General features: G+C 44.0%; 1 protein-coding gene across 3 annotated transcripts in view; it reads left to right on the top strand.

Annotated features, from left to right (window-relative positions):
• ASTN2 (astrotactin 2) overlaps nucleotides 1-24,934 on the top strand; it is a 759,574-nt gene that overhangs the window by 299,857 nt on the left and 434,783 nt on the right. For all 3 annotated transcript variants that reach the window (XM_070430790.1, XM_070430789.1, XM_070430788.1), the window contains one exon: nucleotides 2,284-2,430. In XM_070430790.1, coding sequence (XP_070286891.1) covers nucleotides 2,284-2,430 — 147 coding nt within the window. The remainder of the gene's footprint in view (nucleotides 1-2,283; nucleotides 2,431-24,934) is intronic.

The raw sequence follows: 24,934 nt of genomic DNA, 5'->3' as shown, positions 1-24,934 counted from the left end.
GAGGTTAGACTGAGAGAAATCAAGAAGGTGAAGAGAGTATCCCTTCTCTCAAGCAGCTGGCTGTTCATTAAGAAAAACAGATTCCTACAAAAACTCCCAAAGTGGACTGTCACATGGGCCCTTGTTCCTTTAGGGCCCATCAGCCTGGCATTGTTGGCTATTTTTGGCATGGTTTTTTGATTGGTTAGCCCCTGTGTCTGGTTACTCATACCGTTACTGTTGGTCCTGGAAAGGATTATGCATTTACTGAGATTCTACCATATGCCAGACACTGCACTAGGCATTGGATGACAGTAGTGAGCAGAATACACAGTGCCTGCCCTCAAGGAGTTTACATCCAGTTACTAGACTCTAGTGCAGTGGTTCTCAACCCCTTTGGCGGTCGAACGACCCTTTCACAGGGGTCGCCTAAGACCATCCTGCATATCAGATATTTACATTATTATTCATAACAGTAGCAACATTACAGTTATGCAGTAGCAATAAAAATAATTTTATAGTTGGGTCACAACATGAGGAACTGTATTTAAAGGGCCAGAAGGTTGAGAACCACTGCCTAGTGTTTGAGTAAGATATTTTGGGTAACACATCAAATGCAGTTTGTTTAAACAGAGAGGAATTGGTATGTACCAGTCATCTCAGTGAGTGATGGGGTGCAAGGAAACAAGTGGAATTTTATGCAAAAGAAAGCATGTCTGTGCTAATAGTGGCAGGATGGAGAGTGCTGATTGCCGTGGCACCATAGTATTGCAGCTCCGCCAGCACCTGGGCCAGGTCGGGGAGGGCAACAGGAGGTGTGAGTGTGAGGATCTGTCCTGAAAGGGTTCAGATGCCGAGCTGAGGAACATGGGGTCCCTCCTGTAGCCAGATGCTGTGGAGAAGCTCAAGGGGTTCCAGCAGGGAATGTGATGGGAAGATGTGCCTACACCTCCCTCCTCCCACAAGCAACACCCAATACAAGAGGTAAGGGGAAAGGGGAAAATGCTAAGGACATAGGATAAATAAGACTACATGGCTGTTTAGATGCTGTAAGGGAGGAAGACGGGAGACCAAAAGGTGACATCTAGGTTTCTGAGCAGTGTAAATGGTGGTATTTCAATAGTTGGAGAGCCCAGGAGGAGGAGGAGGAGGAGGAGAAGGAGGGAGGAGGAGGAGGAGGAGGGGGGAGGCTTTCAGGAAAAGATAATGTGTGCAGCTTTGAACGTATTCTGTTTGTCATGCTCATGGGACATGCATAGAGAGATGTCCAGGAGTTTGAGCATAAAGGTTTGCTCCAAAGAGCAGCCCCATGGGTAATAGAAATTTGAGAGACATTGCTCTAAAAAATGGTAAATCAAACCTGGAAAATAGATATGAATAGCAAAGCCTACAGAATGAGACACAGTGAGGACTGGGGACATAATCCATGGGTTTTCTTTGCTGGCCCAGTGGTCTCCTTGCCATGCAGATCCAATCTACTCATTCTGGTGCATCCGTGAAATTGTCTTTAATTTTCCCAGGCAAAACTCCCCTCCCCATCCTATTCCCTGTCTGTTAGCTCTTAACACAACTTGCCTTGAATTCTAATTAGCTGTGGTTAAGCCTCCCTTTGCCCAGCCGGTAAGTTCCCAAATAAAAGGGACTATTCTTATTCTGCTGAGTGTTTCTCACATGGTAGGTGATCAGTAAAAGCCTGTGAAAATGAGAAGAACTGATCAGCTTCTGACAGTTTCTAAAAGTGAAATCTTTTTAGGTAACAGACATGATAAGTACATGTCTGTAATCATGACAACAAACTTGTGAGTTGTGTATTATTACCCTCCTACATAAAAGAAAACCAGAGTTCAGAGATGAAGCAGGTCCCACAGCCAACATGAGCTAAAGTTGAAATCTGAACCCATGACTGTCAAACTCCAAAGTCCACACTCATTCCACTCGGCCTTATGAATTCAACATCACAGAATCTTCTCACTGGCCCCCAAAGACAGTGGACAGTTTAACATCACATCATCTAATTATTATCAAGAATGACCAACCTAAATGGGAGTGGAGGAGTGGAGAACTGCCATGATTTTCAGGAAGCTCTATTATTTTTTGTCTTTACCAAAAGGAATAATAAGCCCATGTTCAGAGAGTTAAGCCCAAATGAGGGGCCACTGAGACGCCATTGCAAGCACAGAATTTGGAAAATACGGTTGCTTTTTCCAGCTCCCCTTTTGGAAATTAACAAGATTTCCACCCTCAGCACTATGCCCATTTCCTCGCCTCAGAGACTTAAGTGTCTGTGTGTCTTTGTGCCACTAGGTTTGCTGAAAAGCCCAGTGAACAGGACGGCACTGACGCTGATCGCCGTGAGCTCCTGCATCCTGGCCATGGTGTGCGGCACTCAGATGTCCTGTCCACTCACCGTGAAGGTGACCCTGCACGTGCCCGAGCACTTCATTGCAGACGGTAAGAGCTGAGCATCAAAGACGATCCATACGTACCGGACACCTTGCGCCCCTGGCTGGTCAAATATCCTCCACGCATGGCTCCACCTTAGAGGAAAGGGGGCATTCAAAGGCTTTGGAAGAGGTCCTTATCCTTTAGAATCCTGGGCTATTTGAATACAACTAAACACTGCATTTATGCCACAGGCAAGGATATGGTTCCTTAAATAGAGAATTTCAGCCCTGGCCAGGTTCGCTCAGTGGTTAGAACATTGGGTTCAATTCCTGGTCAAGGTCATGTACCTTGGTTGCAGGCTCAATTCCTGGCCCCAGTCAGGGCATGTGTGACAGGCAACCAATCAGTGTGTCTCTCTCACATCAATGTTCCTTCTCTTTCTCTAAAAAAAATTAATGGAGAAAAATATCCCTGGGTGAGGATTAAAAAAAAAAAAATTCCAATGTGAGTGCAGAAAGATTGAGCTATATCAGATAACCTATGGCTGGTTATCATGCTTGTGGGTCCTATTCCAAACTAAAAAAGCCCCCCTCCCTGCAAAATCTTATTTAGTAATTAAAAAATATGAAAGAGAAGCCTGTACAAGCTTGGTTGGAATTTCCTGAAGAATACTCTTATCTCATTCCCTATAAGTACTTACTTTGTAAGTATCTTATATCCTACCATTTACACTTCACTCAGTTAATTTGAATTAATGAGACATTGTAGTCAGTATAATCATTTACAAAGCATGGTCCAAGGAACTGATTTAGGTGCTTGATATCTATTGCTAAAGTGCCCTCCAGAAAGTTGTTCTGCTTTACACTCTCCAAACCCTGGTTCTCACTTGACATTGCCTTTTTCAAATACATTGAAGTTTGTCATGAATGCAATAAAGAAGGCATCTCAACTATGCAGCTAAATGACATTTTACACAGGAGTCCACCCAGATCAAACCAAGAAATATGTCCAGCACCTCAGCTTTTTTCTGCTCCTTCCCAATCCAGGCCCTTCCCTGAGGGGACGACCATATTAGTACCTTTTATGTTTTAAAAAAATCTTTTCCCATTGGATATATATTGCATGCTTTTGAGATTCTGGCCCTTTATTTGTCAGCCTTGCCTCAGTGTAACTCAATTTCATCTCCAGTTTTAAGTGACACCAATTCCTTCAGTATTTTCTGTTCATAGTGGAACTTTCACCTCCTTTCTCTGAAACACCCAGACTTCTAATAATACATCCTATGATGCTCCCACTTCACCATGGTGAATGAACCCCTACTCGATTTTCCTTTAAAATACAAATAAGTTCAGTATTTCTCATATTGTATATATTCAGTTTCTAGCTTAAAGACGTTTGGTTTATGCCTATCAAATTAGAGGCAAAGTTTGACCTACTGATTTTTCTCATTGTTTAGCACTCTTATGCTAAGGTCACTATTGATGGCATGTGACCGTGCGTTTTACCCTCATTCTTCACTGTAGAATGCCTTGGAGACGTTTATATTTTCAACATTAATTTTCACACATATATAAATGAGAGAGTCTTCAGAGGCTAAGTAACATGATCAAGGCTGTGGTAAATAGTTTTTAGTAACTAAGAGCAGAGACTGTAGAATAAATTCAAATACTCGTTCTGTTGCCTACCACTTATATAAAGTGAATGGCTTACTGCTTTAAGATGGACCATGGATGAGGTAGCTTTTGCCTTTCTCACCTGCCCCCATGAACCTGTAGCTGCAGAGCTGCCAGCCCAGTCTTAGTAGAGAGCATTCAGCCCGCCTTGTGAGCTGTCCGTGGTGCTGAAATATTGGATGGGGCTGAGTAATGGGTTTGGTGTTCAGGAAGAAAATGAATTCTGCCATTCTGCCCTTGTGCTACAACGTCGTTATACTTGATACTTACTGCCCATTATAGGGAAAGGTCAGCACGATATAGCACTTGTCCAGAGCCCAGCTGGCAAGAACAATAAATACACAGCCCCATCCAAGCCCTTGGCAGATAGCACCCCTTCCTTTGTCTGAGCCTTCTCAAGGCCACTAGTGGCTTTTTGCCCTGCTAAGCACATACTGAAGAGGTGGCCTGGGTTTGCATCCAAACTTACTGAATGCAGCACTGTTTTTTTCAGCTGTAGCCTATAAATCATCTGTATTTGGTTCATTTGGGGCCAGTGATCCCCAGAATACTGAATCATATTCTGTAGGAGTAGAGCCCAAGTATTAATGTTTACAGTGAGAACTTTAGGTGTTCCCTTAACAGAAGTTTGAGAGCTGTGTCAATATCTCTGTGTTACTTTCCTTCTATCTAATAGATGTAGTAACTCCTTGAGACCCTTTGCGCCCTGGTAAGGGGCTTTGGTTTCTTCCATCTTTGATTTTATCAATGTCATATTAATGGAGCTGCCTCGTGGCACAACTCCAGTGGTTGCTCACAGCACTGAATATAATGGGAATGATCCACTATGAGTTTTACAATAAAGCAGCCCTGATCACAGCGTTTTGGGCTTCGTCCAAATTGCCATGCAGGTAGCATTATTAATGAATGGTAGTTGGTTCATATTAAAAACTCCTGTTCATTTGTGCATCCCTTGAGGCTCCCAATGTAAGTCAGGATATAGTCACCCAATATTCTGGCCATTGGAAGAGACAGCTTTGAAAGGAGTACATTTTCTAGGTTAAGTGGGTGAGATGTTTCCATGCTAATGCAGACAGATAACACAACAACTAGAGTTCCCTGTTCTGTTCTCTTCAGTTCTGGGAGTTGTGCTTTGAGACGATGAATGATGTATTTGAAGTTATCCAAAGAAGAGGATTGTAGTCAAGGTATTGGAAAAACTTTGTAGATATCCAGTGACCTCTTAAGGAGAGGGTGGAATAGAATCATTCGATAAGAGTTGAAGGAACCTAGACAAAAATAAACTTAATACTACTGAGCATGTCTGTTATAAACACTGCAATTTTCAAAATACTTTGCATGAAGTGACTTCTTCAGTTCTCATAGCAGAAATGTGAGGCAGGGCTTAGCATCCTCATTTTGCACACATGTGATTGTGTCAGATTAATACACACAAGTGAAGCAGTTGTCTGAAAGCCCAAGTGATCCTGACCCCTGATCCAAGACCCTCCCATGGCCCACACTTCCACAAAAATTACCTTGGAAATTATATTTGTTTTGTAAAGGGTTCAGGTTTGTTCTGGAAATCCCTAGGAAGCAAAATTAGAACTCCATAGGTGATGCGGGTGGTCAGAGATGGGAGAAGATTTAACCTTAGTCTGAAAATATCTTTACTTTCTCAGCTTTTGCCTCATTGTCTATACCGTAGGGATAATAGCAGTACTTATCTTATAGAGTTATTGTGATGAATAAATGAAATAATGCCCGTAAAGCTTTTAGCTCAGTACCTGAGACCTAGCAATGGCTCAATAAATCGTATAAATGTTAGTCGTTGTGATAATATTTTTTTAATATTGGAAGGGGGTCATTGCAAGGTAATGAGTTCCCCGTCATAGAGAATTTCTTGAGAATAGATGACCGCATTTCTAGGAAGCTATAGAAGAAAAGTGAAGGCATGCGTTTGGCTTGGGCACATGGTATTTTGATTCAAAGCCATTTTATCTGGATATAAGCTTTAAAAACACTTAATTTTTAGGACTTGCAGACTGTTTATTCTTTACTATCTCTTCCATGAGTGTCATCATCCTTTGCCTAAACTCAGAAATGGAGTGAGACTCAGGAATGGGTGTAGATCAGGGATGTCTCTTGCATACTTTGTTTGGCTAAACCACACACACACACACACACACACACACACACACTCTGTGATATGTGGGTTGTTGTTGGTTTTTTTATGTTGATATTCCTATTGCATCAAAATATCCATGCCAAAAGGTCTGTTTTTTAAGGTCAAGTTAAATTGTTAGCATCATGTTCGGAGTTTTAGTAAGTTGATATTCAAGTCTTCTCTGTTTCCTATGACTGAGGAATTAGAGTCTAAAGGTTCCTTGCCAGCCTAAGAAATGTTCATCTTTAGATGACCTTGTTTATTTATATGCCACACATGTAGCTGCTTTTGAGCACAGAAGTGTATGTAATGAATCTTGGTCTACATTTATTTGCTTCCACCCCTAATTCATGCCTTTCAGCCAGGAGAGTGAGCTAATCTGAAGCTTTGTGTCTTTAATGCAGAATGAGGTTCCTAATTGACTTCAGGGCTAGTTTGCAGTGATTTTCAACTGTTAGAGGGGAAAATCCCACCACACCAGAGGTGGCTGCTGAGCCACACACTGCCAAACAACTTGTCTAAAACGAATATTTCCTCGGACAATTTGCGCTCTGGAATAATCTTGGGCTTCGTTTTATTATTTTTTTAATATTTCAATTACAGGTGACATTTAATGTTACGTTATATTAGTTTTAGGTGAAAGGCATCATGGTTAGATAACGATGTAATTTACCAAGTGATCCCCCTTATCATTCAGGTACGCACCTGACACTACACTGTTATTATAGTATTAGTGGCTATATTCCCTATACTGTACCCCCATTCCCAGGTTGATGGCAGACCTTTGGGCAACATGGACCATGTTCAGGTGTATAAGTGCTCTACAGCATGGCCTCTGCCTTTTTGGCCCATTACTCCTTCACACATACTTAATGCTGTCTACACAAGGCCTTACCTTGTATCTGCCTCTCGATATACATTTGCCTAACCATTGCTGTCCACCAGGAAAACCCTTCCTAATTTCCAGATATTGGAACTTACCCATCTCTGCGTCCTCACTTAATTATCTCTGTCCTCCAGAAAATGTCCTTAAAAACCCAAAACTTCTTCAAAGAAAACCCCAGTCAGAAATAATTTCTTCCAGGCAAGTTTGAAAGTTACATAGAACTGTATTTCTACCTTTCTAATGATCCCATCGTCTACCTCCCATCTCGTTATTGTTATGTCTGTGTCATTGAACAATTGCCGTATTCCTAAGAACCGTTCCCCTGCATTAAATCTTGCTTCCTCTCAGTGTTTCATCAACACTGCATCTGCCCTGGGAATTGTGCAGGTGCTTACTTGTTATAGAGTCCAAACTTCTTTGTTTTGTTGTTAATCCTCACCTAAGGTTATTTTTCCATTGGTTTTTAGAGAGAATGGAAGGGATGGGGAGAGACACTGAAAGAGAAACATCAATGTGAGAGAGATATATCGGGGATAGAGCCTGCAATCAAGGTACATGCCCTTAACCAGATTCAAACCTGGGACCCTTTGGTACATAGGCCAGTGCTCTAGCCACTGAGCCAAACTAGCTAGGGTGAGACTGAACTTCTTAACATGACCTTTCATTCCCTGCCAAGATCAAGCTGTGGCCTGCCTCTCAAGCCTCACCTTCTGCCACTCTCTTTACATCAGTTCTTAAATATCCCTGGCTACATCCTGTCCCAGGGCATCTGGGAAGGTTGTTCTCACTGCCTGAAGCATTTCTCTCCACCTCTCCAAGCCAGTTTCTCCTGGACAAAATCCATCCACCCTGCAGTGATTGGCCTCTTTTTTTCGTAACCTAGCCTCTGTTAAATCTCCTACTAACCCTTCTCCTCGAGCCTTGCTCTGTTCCTTGATTGCACTATTGTCAGTCTGCAATTCTATACATATTTAGTTAACATTGGGGTCTCTCGCCATATGTAAGCCCCTTAAGAATAGGGGTTACCAAGAAACTTGAAACACCAATCAGAAAGGATATATGCACCCCTATGTTCATAGCAGCACAATTCACCATAGCTAAGATTTGGAAACAGCCAAAGTTCCCATCAATAGATGAGTGGATTAAAAAACTGTGGTACATCCACACAATGGAATACTATGCTGTGGTTAAAAAAAAGAAGGAATTCTTACCATTTGCAACAGCATGGATGGAACTGGAGAGCATTATGCTAAGCGAAATAAGCCAGTCAGAGAAAGATAAATATCACATGATCTCACTCATTTATGGAATATAATGAACAACATAAACTGATGAACAAAAACAGATCCAGAGACAGAGAAGCATCAATCAGACCGTCAAACCTGAGAGGGAAGGTAGGGGAGGTTGGGGGTAAGGGAGGAAGATCAACCAAAAGACTTATATGCATGCATATAAGCCTAACCAATGGACACAGACAACAGGGGTGTGAGGGCATGAATGGGAGGTTAGGGGGGTAATGGGGGGATAAGGACACATATATAATACCTTAATCAATAAAGACATTTAAAAAAAAATAAGGATAGAGGTTACATTTGTTTGCTTTGCACATTGCATTCAGCACCTTGGACAGTGTCCACATAGTGTTAGTGCTCTGAAGAAATGATTTCAGTGGCTGGACCTAAATTTCCTCAAGGGAAAGAGCCAGAGCTTATTCATGGCCTAACCTCTTCTAACCCCTGACAGAGCCTCTGACTCAGTAGACATAGAATAAAGTATGTCTTTGAAACACATGAAGGAAGGGAGGGCTGACAGGTAGACCAGATGTCCTGAGAAGATATGTCCTGGGAATGACAGTGCAAGAAATCAGAGGCCGCCTCCTCTTCTATGATTGACTTCACTCCCCAGGTTTTTGTTCCCATCCCCAAAGATAAGAACCTGCAATCAACCTCACAGTTCTCCCCCACCATGAAAACGAAACAAGCTTTACCCCAGAGCCCAGGAAGGGGGGAAAATATAAATTGAGCTGAGATTCAGAACACCCAGGTGGGAGGTGGCCATGCAACACCAATAAACCATATTAATATACTGAAATCAGGAAGAATAGGTTGAACTCCAACCCACATTTAATAACTTTTCGAGAGAGAGCACAGGGAGAAGGGGAGGCTGGTTCAGTCAGAATGAAAACAAGATCTGTGATGGAGCTGGTAACGTAATTATACGCTGTGAAAACTGTTTCTCTCTCCTTCTTATTGTACTTAATGAATGACTTGCTCAGTGATGGCCCTGAGCTGGTGCAGGAAGCTGTGGATACCCCCTAGAGTGGAATTGTTGGGGGGTTTGGTTTTGTTTTGTTTTCCTCAAACCTCTGCATTAGCAAAGTCTAAGTGCACAAAATCATGGAAGGGAAAAATGCCTCAAGCCATGTCTTCCTTAAATACAAACTGATCCCTAGGTTAAAGCGACAAGGGATTGAGGTTGGAATAAACCCTGTAAGCTTATTCCAAGCAGCTGAGCAAGTTCATGCTTTTAAAGACATCCCAGCCGCCATCTACCCAGTGTCATTAAGGGATTTTTAATGACACTCTGTGCTGAGATGTGAGCTTGGCTTCCAACCAGAATGAATTGTTGCTAATTTTCCTTCTTAACAAAAGGGATAACTGAGTTTGACGTCCAAAATTGGAGACTAATTTCTGTTTTTGATAGCAAATGAAATCCAAAAATATGTTTCTGGAACTGGGGGCAGAGGATGACTGAGAGAGGTAGGGAAATTTGATTTTTTTCTCCTTAATAATTCCATTCTGCTGTTGTGAGGAGAAGGCTACTTTGATTTTCAGATTGGGAACAGCAAATGGTGAGTGGGAGGTTTGATGAGTTGGAGTGCCGTGACTACCATTTGGGCTCTATTGGTGTGCACACATTCAGACTTTCCACTGACCATTATGGAGTTAGATGGTCCATTAATGTTGGCTTGGTGTTTGCACAGGGATGTAGGGTTGAGTCAGTGGTGCAGTGCTGGGAGAGAGAAAAGGTGGCATGGTGCAGAGGTTAAGATGTGGGTTCTCTACACTCAGGTCTTCTGATTTCCAGTTTTGTGGCCTTGGGTATATTAGTCCACCCCCCAAGCCCCAGTTTCATCATCCAAAAGCAATGATAATACTCCTTGCCTCCAATGAGTGTTAGTAGGCTGATGAGTGTGGAAGACCTCGGCCCACTGTGAGTGTATGTAAGATTCCTGACAATGTTGTTCTTTGCCCTTTCTGTTTGTTCATAGCTTTCTTATTTATGAAGACAGTGAAAGGGTTGGAAAGAGGTCTTAATGGGTGGGGCCAAGTGAGTAGAAGGTACAACTTCTGGGAGGCTTAGCTCGGTGAGAAGGAAAATATGATAGTTAAAAGTTTCTCAGTAAATAATACTAGTCCCTTGTCATATATAGCACCTGTTTTTTTCGCTTCCTTCTTCTCTCCCTTCATGTTGTCAATAAATACAGTCAGGCTCAGCATAACAGTCAACAATGGAGCACATTTGCCAGGGTGGTATACCATGGGACCTAGATTTGTGGAAGTGAGTTATGATGTTTGCACAATGACGATTCGCCCTAATGATGCATTTCTCAGAATGTATCCCCTTTGTTAAGTGGCCTGTGAGTGTATTACACATGGCCTTATCTGTGGCATGCTCAGATGTCAGGGAGGCAGAGATGGATAAAACACCATCTCTGGCCTCCCCCAGTTGGTGGTAGTGAGACACACCAAGAAGATGAAATGTAAAATGCACTGTGTGAGTCATAATGGGGGTTGCACTAGGTCCTGTGGGAACATGGCGGAGGGGCAGCCGCTACCGGTTGCAGATGGGAGTGATGTAAGGAGAAGATGCCTTGAGGGGGCGATACCTGAGCTGGGTCTGAGACTGCATTCCCATGAGCCCTGCCATTCAAGCCTCCCTCTGACTGTGGTGTAACAGCACTAACAATTGGTCACATTTGCAGAATGTGGCTGAGTGACGGGCCCTGTGCTAAATGTCTTGCAAAGCAGTATCTCATTTAATTCTATTACCTTATGAGGTAGATCCAGGCATTATCCCATTGTAAATGTAAAGGAAACTAGATCCTGAGGAATTTATGTGGCTACCTTAATGTCACAAAGGGGTTGAGAAGACTCGTTTCAAATTAGCAGCTACAGACTGTGGTAGAATTCAGTGACTACGATTGTGTTCTTGCTCTGCCGTAAATTCATCATGACCTTCGGCTCCTCTGTATTTCTCCAGCCGTTGGGTGCTTCATTGTAAAATGTGGGAAGAAAATAAACAAGATGGTACTTAAAATTATCCCTGCCCTGACATTCTAAAAGTAGAATGAGACACATTGGGGTTGCAGAGTTACCCTTTACTCATCTCATTATGCACGTGACCTTCACAGTGTGTATGCAGCCTCCCATTAGCATCTCTTGTTTGGGCCGCTCTGTATCCAGGCAGCCCCCCTGAGCAAGGATCTTGGAAGCAGAGGCAGCTAAGCAAACTTTTACAGCCCACGAGTTGCCATTTGAAGAAAGCTTAGAAGGATCACAGAAGGATCACCGCCAAGCTCGTGCAGGGACTGGGAGCTCCCAAGGCTGCCGGATGCAAAAGGAAGTGGTGGGTAGCCAGGCTGTGGTGGGAAGGCTGCCTCTCCAGCTTCAGCTCCCAGCTCAGCTTCCCAGGGACCTTGAACATCTCGGGTGTCAGCAACAGTGTGGGAGGGGAACTCTGCATCACATTCAGAGGGGAAATGATGAGACGAAAGGAATCGTGAAAACCCGCACATCCCTCCTGCCCTGCATCCTCTCACTTCAACATCCTTCCCACTTCTCTGCCCACCTCGAATCCTGACTCTGGTACCCAGCAGAATCTTGCTGTTTGGCCTTCCTCCCTGGCCGCTCCCTGGATAACCTAAACGAAATAGATCTGCAGCTGCACAGCCCTGGGCCTTTTGGCAACTGTTGGCGACGTTCTGAGACTCTGCTGAAGACCTGGGTATCTTACCCTCAGCCTGAATCACTCCTGAAGCCTGGACACCCCTGAACTCCTCCTCTGCTTTAACCCCAATTCCCATTTGGGCTTTCTTGGTGAATCCATTCATTTAGTCTTTTCTGATGACTTGCTGAGTGTCCGGACTCATATTCTAGGACAAACTCACACACAGTCAGCCTTAAAGCAGAGTGAGATTTAGAATTGGGAAATGGATTCTCTCTCATCATTGATGTTTCTATCTCTCCCGCTCCCTTCCTCTCTGAAATCAGTGGAATCTGGAAACCTCAGGTTCAGATCTGCATCCCTCCACTTCTAACTATGCAGCTGAGGTGAGTCACCTCACTCCTCCGAACCATCAATTTCACCATCTATACAAGTACAGCTCTTAGCCCCTGAGTCACAGGGTGGCAATGAGGATGACTAGAGAGTGACATGAAAATGCACCATAACAGGCACCCAGAAAGTGCTGATTGTGCCCTCAAGGGGATCATGCATGTTATTTTAAATGACAGTGTAGCTATCAAGCAGGACTACAATAGAAGACAGAGCATAATCTGGACCAGGTGGGACGCACAGACAAGTCAGCAAGGCTGCCAGGGAGGCCTGGAGTATTCCCCACTGCACACACCTGGGCAAAGCTCTAGGGCAAGAGGGTTTGTCCCCTTGGAAGAAACTGGATGGGCAGGGATTGGGCGTGAGAGTGTTTGCTCTGTTGGAGATAAGAGTGAGGATAAGAAGGCGCATCTTCCTGGCACAGGAAATAGCACAATCAAAGCTGGAATAGGAGCAGCACCCGGAACATCTGGGGCTACATGTGGCCGGGACAGGACAAAGGGGGGAGCCTCCGGACAGGAAGAGCAGGCATCTTAGTGTTGGGCTTTTATTGTGGAGGTGGTTGGAGCTCATGAAACCACTGGAAAATTTTAAACAAGAGAGTTTAGGGCAGCGGTCACCAACCTTTCGGACCTCACGGACCACTAGTGGTCCACAGACCACCGGTTGGTGACCGCTGCTCCAAAGGTTTCCTTAAACCAGTGGTCTCCAACCTTTTGGACCTCACGGACCACTAGTGGTCCACAGACCACCGGTTGGTGACCGCTGCTCCAAAGGTTTCCTTAAACCAGTGGTCGCCAACCTTTCGGACCTCACGGACCACCAGCGGTCCATGGACCACCAGATGGCGACCGCTGGTTTAGGGGACACAGTTGCTTGTGCTAAAAGCAATGCAAGATGTTAATTAAAAGATCAGGCTATGAATTCACAGCCGTTTGATGTTACTTAACCATTCTGGCTTGTTTCTTAATCTGTACAGCGGGCGTACTGGCACCTCCCTCTTAGGAACAATGATTGAGATATTTGTCAAATATTTAGTAGGATGTTTGGCAAACTGGAAGCCCTCAGTAATGTTAGTTTTCATTGGCGTGGTTGTCATTGTCGCCCTCATCGTCTAAGTTAGGCTTTCCTGTTAAGTGGTCCTAGACTTTTCCTTTGGGCACTCGGTTCATTTAAAATGACTTATTCCACCAGGCTGGTGTGGCTCACTGGTTGAGCATCAACCTATGAACCAGGAGGTCACAGTTTGATTCCTGGTCAGGGCACATGCCTGGGTTGCAGGCTCGATCCCCAGTACAGGGCATGTAGGAGTGATTCTCTGTCATCATTGATGTTTCTCTCTCTCTCGCTCTCCCTTCATCTCTGAAATCAATAAAAATATGTTTTAAAATATTATAATAATAAAATAAAATGACTTATTCCATGTCTAAGAGTCTCAGCTGTAGAACCACACTCTTTGGGTTCAATACCTAGCTTGGACATTTCCTAGCTGTGTAGCACTGAGCTAGTTATTTCACCTCTAAGCCTCAGTCTGCTCCTCTGTGAAATGGCATGATAACAATAAACCACCTCAAAGGGCAACTGAATGACTGTCTAGGACACACTTGGCCAGCGCTTGGCACTCGTCAGTGCTCATAAACAATAGCGCCTGCTAATGCTCCTTTAAGCCTGCAGGGCAGAGAGTGTACCTGTCTTGTTCCTGTGAAATATCCGGTACACATTCACGGTTTTATACAGATTAGTGGACTGAACCAGCACAGCGTAGAAGGTGAGTTTAAGGGAACAAGGCAGGGAGCCTAAGGGGGGGGGGGCTGTTACATTTAGTCTATATGATAATGTCTGAACAAGGGCATTGGAAGTGGGAATGAGCTTAAGGGCATTCCTGTAGAGCTAGAACCAAGGCAGTTTAGCAACTAAATGTAAGGAGGGGCAGAGAAGGGGAAGGGGGCAGAGACAACCTCTACCTGAGAGGTTGGTGACTCTAAACATAAAAATAAAAACACTTTTACCCAGCAGTGAAGTGTGGGGTGATGAGCATGAAAGCCAACACCAGAATACACGGGCGTAAACCCTAACTCCACCTTCCCCGTGATGCAGCTCAGTCTTCTGCAACACAGGGATGCTAACACACTCCAAACCAGGCTGACTGTGAAGACTCCGTTGTGGTCAGTGCGGGAGCCTGGCCCATGGTAAACACTCAAGGGCTAGCTGTTATTACTATTCTGCTCACGCACCAGCTTTCTTATGTGCAGTCGACTCAGATGCCTAACTCTTGGCTGTGTTTGTAGAAAAAAAAAAGAAAATAAAAATGCAAACAACTTTGAGGAACATGCGGGATTAGGACCTTTACAAATCCTGCCTGGATGAAAACTGTTAGTACCGGCTGCCACTTCGTTCTGTAAGGCTGCTCTCCTGAGGGTCAGAGTCATTCGAATAATATTTCAGGTGATGTCTCACTGCAGTATTCGGGCCAGGTTGGGGGATGGAGAAAGTGGTCTGTCCCCGGCCCCACACAGGTGCTGATTGACCTGTGAGCCGGAAGACTCTGAGTGTGGCCATTTTCTGCAAAAACTCAAATGCAGCATCAACATTTGGGCAGGGGACCTGCCATAAAAGCAGAGTCATGAACGGAGGCCCAGAGTTGGTGTCGCATCCGAAATATAGGATCAATTAAAAATGGCAGATGAGGCCCAGCTGGTGTGGCTCAGTGGTTGAGCATTGACCTAGGAACTGGGATGTCATTGTACGCTTCCCGATCAGGGCACATGCCCCGGTTGCAGACTAGATCCCCGGGGGGGTGTGCAGGAATCAGCCAATTAGTGATTCTCTCTTATCATTGTTGTTTCCGTCTCTCTCTCTCCCTCTCCCTTCCTCTCTGAAATCAATAAAAATATCTATTTTTTAAATGGTGGAGGAGGAAGAGTGTGGCTCTATCCCCAGTAGGGGGCATAGTGTAGGCACATAGCATAGTAGGCAGCTTGGCAAAATTTTGTAAATTGTAGAACGTGAGAGCCAGAATATATTTTAGCCTTATCTTTGACAATCTCCTATCACCTTTGCGCTCTGGCCAAATGATATAGTCATCCTGGCACCCAGTCCCCAATTCTCAGCTGACACTTGCTGGCTCATTATTTGAGGTCCATAATCTGAGAGGGATTAGAATTTTTCTTAGCAGCCTGATTATTTGAAATTTCAAAGGTAAGTTAGAGTTTCAGACAGTGAGTGACAATTGGTTTTCTTTTTATTAAGGAATTCATCCCCACCTTCCACTCATTTAAGTCTGTTTTTTCAAAATCCCTGTCCTTCTCTGTTGCCATAGAAGATGCCACACTTGGGGGGATCTCAGGGCACTTTCCCATCACGGAAATGAGAAAGTCAGAGAAGCAACCCACCAGCAAACCACGCTCCTTTTGGCCCTGGGATACTGTTGGCAGGTATTTCTCAGAAGAGATCTTTAATTGTTTCATCTAAAGAGAATGCGACTTTCTTCCTCACTCTCTCTTCATAGAGGCTCTTGAATTGGATCCAGCTATTAGCAGTTCTTCCTAATTTCCTCTGAGTCTTGCTGGCTGAAGCACCGGGCTTGGAACAACTTTTAATTTTGTTTTTAATTAAATTTCACTTGTTTCAAATCACTCACTTTTAATGTCATTTCTTTGCAGCCACGAGAAGCAACAGGCGCTGTGTGTGCCTGTTTCTATACGTACACATCTGACGTGTACGTATCCGTGGAGTGGCTAACGACTGATGCCTGGCTGAGGGCCAGAGCAGGAGCAGGCAATTAGAAGACAGGAACGAGTCACAGAAGGAGCTTTTGTTTACACTGTTATATCCCAAGCTAATACGTCGTTTAAGCAGGAATCTCAGTTATTGTGTTTGTTGTTTTTGCCAAATTGTATTTGAACGAGACAGGATGCCCTTGTATTTCACAATAGTATTCTCACGTATGTGTAGGTAGAAATAGTCTAAGAATAAATAACACTTATTAAGCATTTATTATGTGCCAGGTACTGTTTTAAACACTTTATATATATTACCTCATTTACGTTGAAAGTGAGTAATTTGAAACAACAGAAATTTAATTTACATACATTGCCTCCTGCATTGCTGAGATTATTACCCACAGTTTTATAGCTGAGAAACCAAGGCCCCTTTCCCTGGATCATTATCACTCGGTTAGTTTGTGGCAGGGTTAGAACATAAATACCGGCTACCTGGCTCCATATTTCTGCTCTTAAACGCTGTACTAGACTCTCTTTCTCTAAAAAAGACAAAGGGGCCTCATCATCTAAATGAATTTAATAACAACAAACATATAGAACATTGACGGATTATTTGCAAAAGCAAAATCCTGTTAGTTTATGTCTGGGTTTTCATGTGGCCTCTGCTACTGCCCATTCCCATTGTGTAAATGGTAAAACTGCACCATGGACTTTGGTTGGGATTCACAAAATCATGGTGTGGGTTTTAGCCTCTGCGCTCTTTCAGATACTTAGCACCCCAAAAAGGTCAATCAAGTTTGAAAGCAAACATATAAATATATGCTAAAGGGTCTGTGTATCCCCCAGTTCAGTTAACATTATGTTGTATACTGGTAGTTCGAACTGAAAACAGAACCCAGCATATTTTCTATCTCAGAAACATCACATATTCCATTTTATTTGCAAGGAACATTATTTCATTGATACTACCACCCTTCCTTCTCCAAGCCAACACGTACACACACACACACACACACACACACACACACACACACATCCTGGTTTGCTATTGGTGTGTTTGAAACCTGAGAGGAGATCCTATATATTCCTGGGTCATGTGCTGTGCTTTCCTCATCAGCCATCTCCATGTGCCTTGGTGCACAGGAGTAAGGGGTAGGCATTATTGTCCCCACTTTATTGAAGGGGAGTCCCAAAGCCCACAAGTAATAGGCATAAAGTCCGTCAGCTCGTAAGTGGCAGGATTGGGGTTCCAGAGCCTGGTGTCTGCAAGCCACGCCCCACCAACTCCTCTGAGAACAGAATGAAAAAATTCATCCTTCACATCTCATAAAAGAAACGTGGATCTCAGCCCTTCTGTGTCCTGTTTATGCTTCAAGACCTTCATTTGGGCCTCGAAAATCTTACCTTTCTCCCCTTACCTTTCCCAGAATCCATGGTAGGGTTTGGCTGCTGAAGGGCTGATTGCCACGAACGCTACACCTTGGCTGAGCTGCGAATCTCTCTTGTTACGTTGCTCCAGGTACCAATATTATAACACTTAGGCAGCTGTTCTCATCTGCGCCAGGCATTGAAATCTATTCCATCACTCTAACTTGAAACCTCAGATTTTTGGAAGCTTTGCCGCACATAGGCCTTGGTAGCATCATAAAACAATTAGATTTAGGCTTAGCATTAATTTGAATTATTGTCCAGTTTCCAGAAAATATCTTCTGGAAATGTCAGGAGGATGTATTACTTGTCTTTGGAGACATTAAGTATTGAATTACAATATTATGTCACCTTCCCCCTGCCATTTCTCTCTCTCTATGTCACACGCTCTTACCATGATCTGATTTATGTTCCAGCCACCATGAGAAGCTGAGTACTTAGAGAAGTAACCAGAGATGAATATAGACACACGCCACACACACACACACACACACATACGCACACAGACACACACACACACACACACACACACGACTCTGAGGCAGGCAGACTGAGTTCTTATTTGGACTCATCAAGTTCCCAGCTGAGCAATTTGAGACATGCACCTTTAACCTTCCTGAACTTCCTTTTCTATAAAATAGGAATAAAAGTAACACCTGCCCTCCAGAGTTATTTCTAGGGTCAATTAGATTAACAGCAGCAATAAAAAGAAAAACACCCATTTGGTCAGTACATCCAATAAGCCAGGTGCTCACACAGTCACCTTTAATATTCAATGCACTTGACCAATGTCACCCCCAATAAATGTAATTAAAGAAAATCTTCAATGCAAATGCAGCAAGTTAAGTAGTATTCATTCTCTTTTAAATGGGGAAGCAGAGAAAAGAAATAGTAAGCATTTCTCAAGGTCATTTAGATATAATAAGTGGGAAGGGCGCTTTTTGAATCCAGGCCTGCCCATTCCAAGGTCTGTTTTTCCCACCTAATTTATTTCTGGACAAAAGAGAAGAGGAGGCTAGAGATCTAGAGAGAAAGGAACACACACACGCACGCACACACATGCACACATGCACACACGCACACACATATACTGACAATGAGAGACACAGAAGCAGGCAGGTGCCTGGGCCTAATTTGGTCCATTGATATGGAACCCATAATATATTCATGAAACAGATCCGAGAGGCATTGCTAACTGGTTTATTCTTAGGGCTCACTTCAGTGTTGTGAGCTGGCTTTGCCTGATGTTTGTGCAGATATTTTAGAAAAGGTAACAATTAGTGTATGTTTTATAGAAGAGGGTGGACCCTGAGAAGAGGGAACAGGGCAGGGGACACAGTTTAGTTGTGAGCTGGCTTTGCCTGATGTTTGTGCAGATATTTTAGAAAAGGTAAAAATTAGTGTATGTTTTATAGAAGAGGGTGGACCCAGAGAAGAGGGAACGGGGCAGGGGACGCAATTTAGTTGGTGGATCTGGAAAGTCACACGGTCCGTTCATTCGTTAGCCCCACCAGCCAGTCCTGTCTTAGCCACACGCTGTGTATGCTCATTACACACTCATTCGCCAGGCATTCTCCTAGGGCCTCTACAGCGCTACCTCACGCCCGTAGCACATCTTAAAGTAGTATCCCTCATCCCTGCCCTTCCCCACTCACCCTGGACCTTGTGAAATTGACAGGAGATGCTGCTGGGATAAGCCGTGAGTCAGCATAGGGGGACCGAGCATACTGGGTTAGGCAGGGGGATGGTAGTTTTTTGTGTTTGTGTTTCTTTTTTTTTTTTAAATATATTTTATTGATTTTTTACAGAGAGGAAGGGAGAGAGATAGAGAGCTAGAAACATCGATGAGAGAGAAACATCGACCAGCTGCCTCCTGCACATCTCCTGCTGGGGATGTGCCCGCAACCAAGGTACATGCCCTTGACCGGAATCGAACCTGCGACCTTTCAGACCGCAGGCCGACGCTCTATCCACTGAGCCAAACTGGTCTCGGCAGTGTTTGTGTTTCTTTAAATGGGCCTATTGTCTTACTGTGTCCCAGCTAGGATCACCATGTTGCACAACTCCAGAAGGCACCAGTCACATTGGATACAATTATTCATAGAATTATCTGAGCTTATGTGTGTATATATATATGTATGCATCTATGCATAGACGCATACAATTATCGAAATATGTATACATATATGGAATACGCAATCACACGGAGGACATATATAGCTATACGTACAATGATACGTAGAATGCATTGTCTGCTGTGTAAATTTCATCCCCTGGAATAGTGTCCCTTGGGACACAGCAGCCTTAGCCAGGCACCGTCCTGTCTGTAGGCAATCCCATGCATTTTATTTAACAGTTATAGTATCTCTGAAGTATTTCCATTGTGCAGATAAGGAAATGGAGGCTTGCCAAGGTCAAGTGATTCGTTTCAGGGTCACAGAGATCCTCGGTGATTGGGCTGGGATCTAATCCAGGCTTATTTAATGCCAGAATCCGGCTTGCTACCTCCCATCTAAGCCCCTGTCTCACTTGGCAGCAGACAGAGAGGAAAGTTTTTCATTCTTAGAGCCAGTTAGAGCTAAAGGACCTCTGAGGTTTGGGGGCAGCTGTCCACTGTTTTTATTCAAGAATTACTGATCTTTGCCCTGGCCAGTTTGGCTCAGTAAATAGAGCGTCGGCCCATGGACTGAAGGATTGCGGTTTAGATTTCAGTCAAGGGCACATCAGTTGCAGGCTGTATCCCTGGCCCCAGTCAGGGCATGTGTGGGAGGCAACCAGTTGATGTGTCTCTCTCACATCAATGTTTCTCCCTCTCTCTGTCTCTCCCCCTCCTTCCACTCTCTCTAAAAAAAAAAAAAAAAAAAAAAAAAAAAAAAAAATGGAAGATATCCTTGGGTGAGGATTAACAAAAAAAAAAAAAAAAAAAAAAAAAAGAATTACTGATCTTTGATCAAAGGAAAATCAACAGTGAAACTGGGCCTGATACATAAGTTCCCAATGAAGTAATAAAGAAAGTTAAAAGAAAGAATCTGAAGTGAAATGTACATGGATGCCTTCCTTTAACCACACTTAAACTAGAATGAGAAACATTTCAGGACTTTGTTCTCACCCCGCCCCCAACCCCGCTGCCTACCTTGCTACCACATTGTTATATTCCTGGGGAGAAAAATAATTTGTTGAAATTTTAATACTTCAAACCTCTTTTGTCCAGACTCAAACACCGCTCACTGAACTTTGAAGCAGAACCAGGGATTCGTAAGGCGTGGGGAGTTCTGCGGCAGTTGGTGGTAGTCAGTCTTTGATCATGGTTCCAGGTGGGGTGACGGGAAATGGTAGAAACATAACAATTGCCTACATCGCCTGCAATAGATGTGGGTCTGACACTCTAGGAAACCTTCTTTTGGGGAGAAGAAATGAGGCTTCCATACAGCTTCATTTGCAAATCACTATTTTTCTAACACAGGACATTCAAAAAACGGATGGCCTGTCCCTCTCTCCAGTCTTCTGTTGTAGAGATACTTAGTGATGAGTTCCTCTGTGTTCCATGCCCTGGGCCTCTCAAGGGTCTTACCATGTCACACTCCCAGTGAAGGAGCTCTAGGTTCCCGACAGCTCACAACAGCTATTCTTTTTTAAAACATATTTTTTATTGATTTTAGAGAGGGTGGGAGAGGAAGAGAGAGATAGAAACATCAATGATGAGAGGGAATCATTGATCAGCTGCCTCCCGCGCGCCCCTTCTCCCCCACTGGGGATCAAGCCTACAACACAGGCATGTGCCCTGACCAGGAGTCAAACCGTGACCTTCTGGTTCATAGCTTGAGGCTCAACCACTGAGCAACACCAGCCAGGCTCGGGATCTATTGTTTGTCAGCCTGAAATCCTGGGACAAGCCCTGGGCTGGAAGTCACTGGGCTTGAGTTCTGGTCCAGTCCTGTTGCCTTGGGAAAGTCAGTTCACCTCTCTGATCTTCACCTCCCTCACAGCATTAAGAGGTCGGGGGTCAGAAAGTCTAGGTTCTAGTTTAGTTATCTCACTAATCCCAGGGGGATCTTGGACACGTCCCTCTCCTTCCTTAACCCTCTGATTATCTCTCACTAGAGCATTCATTCTCAGTGTGGACAACAATACTTAAAAGACATGAAAATTGACTTGGGGCGGGGGGTACAAGCACTATACTCCTTTCATGTACAGCAAAATAGTACATGAATGGGTATACATTACATTTTATGGATGGCAGGTGATTGGAGAAAGAAAAAGTCTAAAAAGACTCCTTAGTTGGAAAGAAAAAAGGTTAAGAAACTCTGGGTGAGATGAAATCAAATTTTTCTAACACTCTTAAAGATTCAAATTCTGATCTATTCTTCAGAGCTTTAAAAAAAACTGTTTCCATGTAATAAACGAAAAGGAAGAAGCTGACCCTCTTTAAAATGGCCCCTGGAATGTCTCCGGGTTTTCTTAGTCTTCTCCTCTTTGTCATTTGCACCTCAGTCACACACTTTACCAGGACCGCATATTCATCATGAACTTGCTGCCCCACCCTCTCGCATCCAGGGATGCTGGACAGGTTTGGAACCAGGTCACTCGGCAGACTGGTCGCCTGTGGGATGGATGGAAATAGCTTAGCTCAGACTAGCATTTGTATCCTGGGCTCCATGGTAGCCCTGAGGGATCCATGGGTAGAACTGTATTCCAGTTATTGGTTCAGATACTAGCCATTATGTTTTCTACATTTGGAAACTTTATTCTGAGAAGTGATCCATGGGGATCCTTGACACAAATAAAGGTTAATAAATGGAGAAAGTGGCAGGGGTAAGGGATAGCTGTCCAATATGACAGGTGGTGTATTGGTTCGCTAGGGCTGTCATAAAAAAGGAGCGCACACTGGGAGGCTTACCCAACAGAAATCTATCTCCTCCCAGTTCCAGAGGCTGAAGGTTCAAAATCAAGATGTTGGCAGGGCTGGTTTCTTCTGAGGAGCTCTCTACTGGACTTGCAGAGGGTTGGTGTCTCCCTGTATCTGCACTTGGTCTTTCCTCTGTGTGTCTGCACCTTAATTTCCTTTTATTATAAGGACACCAGTCATATTGGAGTAGAAACACCAGGATGACTTCACTTAACCTCATTTTCCTCATGAATGACCCTATTTCCAAATGCAGCGCATTCTGAGGTCCTGGGGGTAAGGACTTCAACACATGAATTTTGGGATGGACACAAGTCAGTCCATAACAGGCAGAAACAGTACAGAGGAATAGTTAACGTTGATCCAGGTAAAAGGCAAATAAAATGGCAGAAGGGAAGAGAGCTGGAAGTCGATCAGGAGGTAAAGGCACAGAGGTAAGTGACTGAAGACTTAGAGACACTCCACCCCATGACGCTAGAGCAGGGGTGGGGAACGTCTGGCCCTCGGGCCACATAAGGCCCATAAAATCATTTGGTCTGGCCCTGCCAAGGCATTATGAGTGAGTTAATTAAATGTTTGACCAAATATAGCAGGCTAATTTTTAAGCTGATAATTTTGTGTGGCCTGTAAATGATGTTATTAATATCCAAATGGCCCTTGGTAGTAAAAAGGTTCCCTACCCCTGCCCTAGAGACTGAGCGTTCCCAACCATCCAGGTAGCCTCTTCCCACTCACAAATCCTCACACTCTAGCTTCTCCCCCATGTTTACAGAGGTCAGTGCTCACTCCTTTGGTAGCTCCCGGTCGATAGCAGGCGGTTGGATGTACTCAAGCCTGACCTAGGGCTCTGTGGACCAGGGAGAGAGGAAAGAGTATTCTCCATGGGTGTGTGGGGTGGAAGGCAGATGGTCTCCTCATTTCTGTGTTGTCACAGTTTGTTCTTCACCCTGTCCCCTGGAAAGACATATCTACCAGGTTCAAGGCACTGATTGATGGGTTCTGGGGGACACACAATGTAACAGAAGATAGGAAATCTTTAATTATTTTGCACCCAGAGAAAGAGAAAGAAAAGAGGGAGGTGTACTTGGGGCCAGAACAGTTCCCTGAGCTTCATCGTGAAAAGCATCTTTCAGCCATGGGTGTAACCTTTAACCCCTCTGCTCCCCATTCAGCTCTGTGTCCAGAAACTCTTTGAAACCTTCTGTCCATAGTCCTCAGGGGTCTGTGTCGTGATTCAAGATGTAACGAAGGGGCCTTGCACCTGCCATCTGGCTCTCTGGACAGTCTTGGCTGGTGATACCTCCATCGGTAGTATTTTTAGTTCTCGTCTGTAACCTTCTGTTTCTTTGGGGACTGATGTGCCTCTGGGTTTTCATAGAACACTACGGAGTGGCCTGAGCTCCCAGCTTACCCCAGATCTGTGCTGCACAATCACAGAAGCAGGCTTATAATCAGTGTAATTGGAGATCAGAGTTAATGAGGACCTCCGTGCCCGCGCAGTCCCCTGAGCAACGCCGAGCTTCAGATGTAGATAAGGAAATGATTGGGCTGAACTGAAAATCCATTTGGCTAATTAGGTGATGTATATTCCCACAAGTCCGTGGGGAGGGTGGGAAATAGATATATTTAAAAATAAGGAAACATGACATTTTGAAGTTGAGATTTTGGCAAAGTTTCATTCCAGAGTCTTTACTCTCTGGGGAGATTGATTTGAGCACAAAGAAGAATCTCAGTACCCAGAAAAGGTGGGGCACTTTTTACCTAAAGCCAAGGAAATAAAACAGGGGTCCACTGGAAAACTAGAGAAGTGTGAGACACATGGAATAATGCATTTGTGTTCATGGTTTTGCCTTAGATTTGGCATCCCAAACTCCCTTCTTGAACTTCAAGTTCTCAATGGACATACATCCAGATCCTGGGACAGGAACTAGCACATAGTAGGTCTTCTTTTTGTTAAATGGAGAATATATGTATGAGTGAATGAATGAATCTATAATATGGCATATATAACTACAGGTTGAGTGGAATACTGTCTAAATATTAGAGTGATTAAGAACAGTATGAGCCAACTCAGAAGGCGAGACTTAACATATAAATGCCACCTCAATTTTGCCTCACTCGTCATTCTTCTTCGTGTCCTTCAATGTCTGGCTTCAAGACCAACATTTCAAACTGGTCTCTGACACCCCTTTTTCCTTCTCTTAGATCCAAGACAAGCCTATTCTTTTCAGGCAGTTCTTACCACACTCTAGGTTGTATTGCAGCCATTAATGCCCACACCCTTGGTAGTCCATCATGTTCTTGATGGAGCCAGGCTATTTCTCATTCTCTGTCTATTCCTTATGCAACAAGGGGATTAGTAAACGGTTGAATGGACACATGAATTAAGCCTTGCTGACTGCATTTGCACAGTTTCCTCCTTTCACTACCTGATGTGCTATCTCTATGCCATATGGCCTGGCCTCGTCGCACTGA

This window comes from Myotis yumanensis, unplaced genomic scaffold, assembly GCF_028538775.1.
Source record: "Myotis yumanensis isolate MYYU_CA2020_CCGP unplaced genomic scaffold, mMyoYum1.0.hap1 SCAF_12, whole genome shotgun sequence".
Taxonomy (NCBI): domain Eukaryota; kingdom Metazoa; phylum Chordata; class Mammalia; order Chiroptera; family Vespertilionidae; genus Myotis; species Myotis yumanensis.
Note: the sequence above shows the minus strand (reverse complement) of the source record. Positions and strands in the feature narration are given on the sequence as shown.